The following is a 6,000-nucleotide window of genomic DNA, read 5'->3' on the forward strand; positions in this document are numbered from 1 at the left end:
CAAAATTGTAAAAAATATTTGCTAAAAATAGTGATTTGAAGATATCGTCACTAAACAAACAAATCTGTCAAAGGTCCACCCAAGGTACCAAGCACCAAACCACTAATTTTCAAGAAGAAATAAAAAATGAAATTGGTACAGATGGACAGACAATCATCTACAAGTATATGTAGCTATGCTTTGCTCTTCAACATCCCAAAACAGTGACAAATGTATTATCCACTATTTTACTTTTTCCTTACTCATTTGTTTGACTGAATCGAACATCTTCATGAATGATCAATGGTGTAATTCTTAGTGACGTCATTTGATAAATGATATTGCATTATTATACATCTGTCACCGTAACGCCATAAGTCACAGCATGCCGTAAATTTGCGGTATTTTACGGGGTATTTTCATACTACCATATTTGGAAATGCGAATTCCAAATACGGAATGGTTACGCGCATAAGCGTCCTCTAATAATAAAAAAAAAAATGGCTGCCACCAGGATTTGACCGGACTCCATACAAAGAAGTTCGCTGATTCTGTTCTAAACTTATTGGATTTCGGCATTTCCATGATGTACATGTATCCTTGAAGGGAAAAAATGTATACGCTGTCGCATCGACCTCCGCTGCGCGTCGGTCGATACTGCCGCTGTACTGTCTTCGTGCATACTTTGAGGTATCTTCGTAATAACCTTATATTCTTCAACAAGGTATACATACATGTTTACATCTGAACATTACATCATAACTGAGGATATTATTTACCTTAAGGGAGGTTTTCAGATCATCAACTTCTTGAAGCAAAGCCAACACATCACCATCTCTATAAACAGATGTAAGCAATGAGATTTCAAAGAAATTTTTCATGATGAATCATATATAATGTATTTGGTTAAAGTAAAAAAATAAATGGAAATTGTCCTAACCTGTTCTGAGTTCATGTATTGAATAAAAAAAGAAAGAAAAGAATTCATGTTAATTATTCAGTTATTAAAAATGACGGCAATAAGCGAAAAAAATAAGCGTAAACAATAAATAAGAGTGAATAAGTTATGTAGATAGCAAGTATTAACACACAACTACAATACAATGTTTTATTCACTTATGAAGATAATAAGTTCTTAATTACATCAAGGTTACAATACGCAATGTTATGCTTAATATCACAAGACAACACAAGTAGAGAATTACAAAATGTAGGATGCAGCAACAACAACAACAACAACAACAACAACAACAACACACCATCTAAAAGGATCAAGTTTAAACCTTATAGTCAAAGAGATTTACTTCAACAAATCCCTGGCAAAATATCAAGAGAAAAAAGAAAAGACAATGTCACCATTATTATCTGTTATTATTATTACATTTCATTGACATCTAGGAAATCCATTAGACAGACATTGGTACAAGATAAGCACTACACTATTTTCTACATCTAAGCTTTCAGATGAAGTATAGGTTGTTATAGTTAACATACTTTAATATTAACTTTCAGAGAATGTTTAAATCACAGATAATTTTTTTCTTAATTTTTCCATTAATTATTGCTACCATAATGCTTAAAAACAGATACTGAGATAAGGTGAGCACCTTTTTTTTATATTTGTCAATTTTTTTTTTTTTTCAATTACTGTGGAATACTTTATTTTTGCTGGAATTAATTTTCACTGAAAAGGCTTTTTGGGCGTTTTGCTTAGAATTTATTTTCACTGATTTTTGATGAGATTAATGTAAAATATAGGAAAAAATGTATATTCGCTGGATTTTATTTGCACGAAATCATCCCTTCAGCGAAAATAAATTCCAAGCGAAAATAAAGTATTCTACAGTATTTTCAAAATATATTGACAGAAAAGCCAACATTTATAGAATTTTTCAGTCTTAAAATTTTCTATGAGCCGATTTTTTTGTCACAACCGACCATCTTCCCCAGAGTTTCAACAGTCAACTTCTAAAACTGTAAAGTAGGCTGGCCAGCCAAATAGTCGCCATGACTACATGCATGTGTGGCATTACCCTCTTGAGAACAGAGTAGTGATTTTGAGTTCATCCTTGACTGTAAAATTATTGCTATTATTATGTCAAAGCATGTAGAAAAAGACACTTGGTAGAAGAGTATTCGCCTCTTCTTACGTAGAAATAGTTTGCGAATTATTGCCAAAGAAGTTAGACTAGCGAGGGCAATGGTTCAAAGGATGAATGAGCAATTAATTAATCTCTCTAATTAATTAGACATGCTGGCATAATATCCAATCTAGCATATACTATGAAGAATAAATTAAATAAGTAATTAAAATCAATTCATACAAAACTATCTACAATTACCACAAATTTACTATTCACTGATTTTTAAATTAATTTTGTTATTTTCACTGATAAGAAAAATTCGCTAAATTAAATACACGTACAATGTTAAATAACAATAGAACTTTTTGATTCTCTTACAATTTTTTTATCCTAAAATCCAGCGAAATTGTTTAAAACATCAAAATAGTGAAATTAAATGCTGATGAAAATATATGGTTTACAGTATTCTGGTTGTCAATCGGTTATACCATAGGCTTTGTGTTCGTTACAAATGTGTTTGCTCAAATCTATATCAACATCCAAAACATAATGCACAGCATCTAATACCTAATCTGTAAATATCATTCCATAAATATATTAATCATATTTCATCAGATTAATTATTATATTTGCAATGACATTGTACCTCTGTGGATTTATCAGCTGCACTAACGACAGGTTCCAGAGGTGATGGCGTAGCAGAATCATTATGGACAGCTTCCCAATGGCCTTGCAATGCTTCTGGTGATGGCAATGATGTCATACACATTGGACAGATGAAACCCTACACAAAAATAAACAGTGAGTGAGTAGAAACATTGAGTACCATTATCAAAATCCTTTTTTTATTGCATTTTACCATTAAGTGTTCCTGGTACACGTAAATCCAAATACTAAGATCACAGACATGTAGAGTGTTACAAAATCATGGGGTTTTCATGTGAGAAATTTAACCCTATCAGCCACATTGATTGCAGTTTTGATATATCAGTACCTGAATGGTAAATGGAATACCTGGTTACACAATTGTACAAATTACAAATGCAACAAATGTGATACATTAATTTTAAATTCCAATTTTCTACCTCAACAAATTTCAGTGTTTCATGATTGATAACTCATTTTCAATAGACCTTGGAATGTCAGGTCAAAAACAAAACACTTTCAAATTGCAGGACATGATAGAACACACACAGATTGTAAAGCCCAGTGAGACACACAAATACAGTAACATGACAATAACAAATTAAATTTAAATAAATAACTAGGATTTAGAAAATTCACTTAAACGCTATAAAAACTTATCATGACTTTTGCAGTGAAATGAATATTAATTTGTGAAAAAAAAAAATAAATAAATAAAATAAAAAACAGCCACGCCCCCCAACCACAGTAGTCTGTTTCTGGCTTTCTGAATTAAGACAAACTTATGACAAAGGGTGGAGCCATGCAAGTGCAAAACTAGTAGGCAGATGAAAAATCATAATTTTGTTGTCTGGGAATTAATCAGTCTGTTTTATTTCATTTATGGGTGCAAAATATTATTGAACAATTGTCTTCTGGCGGCATTATACTGCACACCTATGCAGACTAGGTATGATTGCTGCTTAAAAAGTGCCACTGGTGGTTGAAATTGAAAACTGATTACAAAAATAAAGACCAGCAACATCTCAAACGAATCGCTCTTAATTTCTGTCTAACGTGAATGTGTGTTTCAATATATGCGATATCAACGAAAGCAACCCATAAAAATGCTGCATAAAAATCAAATTTTAGAAAAATGTTCACATTCAAATAATGAGTATCAGTAGTCATGTTTTGTTGTATCTAGTTTTACAAAAGAAGATCATATGAATTGAATATAATACATAAGTCTAGCGACAGACCAATAAAAATCGTGCATTTATGTATTCGGTCATTGAATTTGTCCATATTTGGTACTGATGACTGATATTATGAGGTTATTACGAGAATACCACAAAGTATGCACAAAGAAAGTACAGCTGGAGTATCGACTGACTGTCTGATAGCAAACTTAAAATACACTGTACATCATTTTAAGCTAAATCACAGATTGCAAAATTTATATACGAGAAATGTGTCTGAGCTCCTGTAAATGAATCAAGTTGTTACTGTACTAATAACACAGCCTACAATTTGTCGTCCAAGATTTATTAAAAAATATAGTGTAAGTTTATTTTAGATTATTTAATAGTCAATAGACAATGAACTAGAATCACACACCAATAAGTGATTTTGGACATCTTGGAGACGCTTTAACAAAAACTACAAAATTGGGAGGTTGCAACTTTAACTTGTTTTTTAAAATGTTTTGAATCGGATGTGGCTGATAATCTAACTATCGCCATACCTTGAGGATTTCTCCTATCTTCTAATAGGTCGCAGTCATTTGTTTCTCTATTGACATGGACTGAATGGCAATTGACTCGATTCCCCTATACATCAAGACAATTTTATCAGTTTTAATCTCTGCCTACGCAGTTTTTGCAATATTTTTTTTATTGTCACAAGTTCAATAACAATTATTATTATACATCTGTCACTGTAACGCCATAATTTACAGCGTGCCGTAATTATGCGTTATTTTACAGGGTATTTTCATCCTACCATATAAGGAAATTGGAATTCCAAATATGGAATTATTACATGCGTAAGCGTCATCTAATAATAAAAACAAACATGGCTGCCACCAGAGTTTGACCGAACTCCACACAAAGAAGTTCACTGATTCTGTTCTAAACATTTTGGAAGGAAAAGATGTATAATAATAAGGTTATTACGAGAATACCTCAAAATATGCACTCAGACAGTACGCCGTGCATCAACCTCCGCACACATACTCCAGCTGTACTGTCTTCGTGCATACTTTGAGGTATACTCATAATAACCTCATATTATTATTACTATTTTCCGTCATTGTTACAAGTGATCAAACCATTTGAAAACGTTTGTCAAAAAGGCTGCACCCAAGGGTATCGCAATTTCGGTAGAATATCGATCTGCGCTCTTCGTCTCAAATCCGAAGTTACCCCAATACTAGTAAAGACCTGGTTCATTACGAGTAAATTACTATGCAGTCATGCAAAATATGTCGTGACGTCATCTAAATTGTCAATTTCCTGTAAATTTCCGAGTTTTATTACAGTCTTATTTGGCGTTATGAGTTAGGCTATGCACAGTCCCTCTATATAGGGACTGTGGGCTATGTAATGAGGTCACTGAGATCGGGGCGCGTCAAATAGAAGTCATCTATATGATCCTCATAGTGTCGATCTAGGTTACGCCCCCTTTGTAAAATGTAATATAGCGAGTTTCTTACCTCACTTCCAGTAGCACCTTGTGTTGCACTTGGTGGGTGAGTCCTCGTAGGACTAGACTGAGGGGACGATTTTGTCGTCGGCTGTTTCCGCGACTGTAACGAAACACACACGCGAAATGATGAAACAAACAAACACAATCACTCGCTTCCCGCAGTATAAATCGATCTTGCATTATAATACAGTCTACTCACCACATCGTCTTTTCGCCGCAACCTCTTAAAAACGTCCATTTCTTAGTTTCATCACGAAAATATGGGTTCACTGTTGAGTTACTTCCGGTATTATCGAGCGAATGATTGCTCGCCGTGTCTTCCCTCCTCTGCTTCCAAGCAGGGCTCTAGACTCGTACCTTGTCCTACGGGGCTTATCACCACTATATAACAATAATATTATTTATTAATCCTATACTTCCCTCATGGAAGGTTTTGAATGAAGTTCATTATTGCTTATTTATGTGGTATAAAAAGTGGACAATATAACAGTAATTAAATTACAGTAATTAATAATCAATAATGAATTACGACTTTTTTTTATTTATACTGAGTTTTTTATTTTATTTTTTACAATCTATATGTATGCAGTTTATAGACCCACGC

The 6,000-nt window shown here is 33.2% G+C and overlaps 2 protein-coding genes across 2 annotated transcripts in view; both read right to left on the reverse strand.

The window, feature by feature from the left end:
• The window catches only part of LOC100368767 (uncharacterized), a 32,090-nt gene extending 31,230 nt beyond the window's left edge, over positions 1-860 (reverse strand). Inside the window, exon 1 of the mRNA XM_085497416.1 lies at positions 759-860. Coding sequence (XP_085353542.1) covers positions 759-860 — 102 coding nt within the window. The remainder of the gene's footprint in view (positions 1-758) is intronic.
• Positions 861-1,144: 284 nt separating this feature from the next.
• On the reverse strand, positions 1,145-5,710 carry LOC144346283 (uncharacterized). The gene is made up of 4 exons (XM_085496544.1): positions 5,596-5,710; positions 5,404-5,496; positions 2,710-2,847; positions 1,145-1,295 (listed from the first exon to the last, which is right to left on the reverse strand). The coding sequence occupies exons 1-4, from the start codon at positions 5,632-5,634 to the stop codon at positions 1,257-1,259; spliced, it is 309 nt and encodes a 102-aa protein (XP_085352670.1). The 5' UTR covers positions 5,635-5,710; the 3' UTR covers positions 1,145-1,256.
• Positions 5,711-6,000: the final 290 nt, after the last annotated feature.

This window comes from Saccoglossus kowalevskii, chromosome 3 (genome assembly GCF_978046115.1).
Source record: "Saccoglossus kowalevskii chromosome 3, keSacKowa6.1, whole genome shotgun sequence".
NCBI lineage: Eukaryota > Metazoa > Hemichordata > Enteropneusta > Harrimaniidae > Saccoglossus > Saccoglossus kowalevskii.

Coding starts and splice junctions, on each gene's coding strand:
- LOC144346283 (XM_085496544.1), bottom strand. CDS start 5,634: ATGGACGTTTTTAAGAGGTTGCGGCGAAAAGACGATGTG. Junction 5,497..5,595: donor TGCGGCGAAAAGACGATGTG/GTGAGTAGACTG, acceptor GTTTCGTTACAG/TCGCGGAAACAGCCGACGAC. Junction 2,848..5,403: donor AAGGTGCTACTGGAAGTGAG/GTAAGAAACTCG, acceptor ATTTTTGTGTAG/GGTTTCATCTGTCCAATGTG.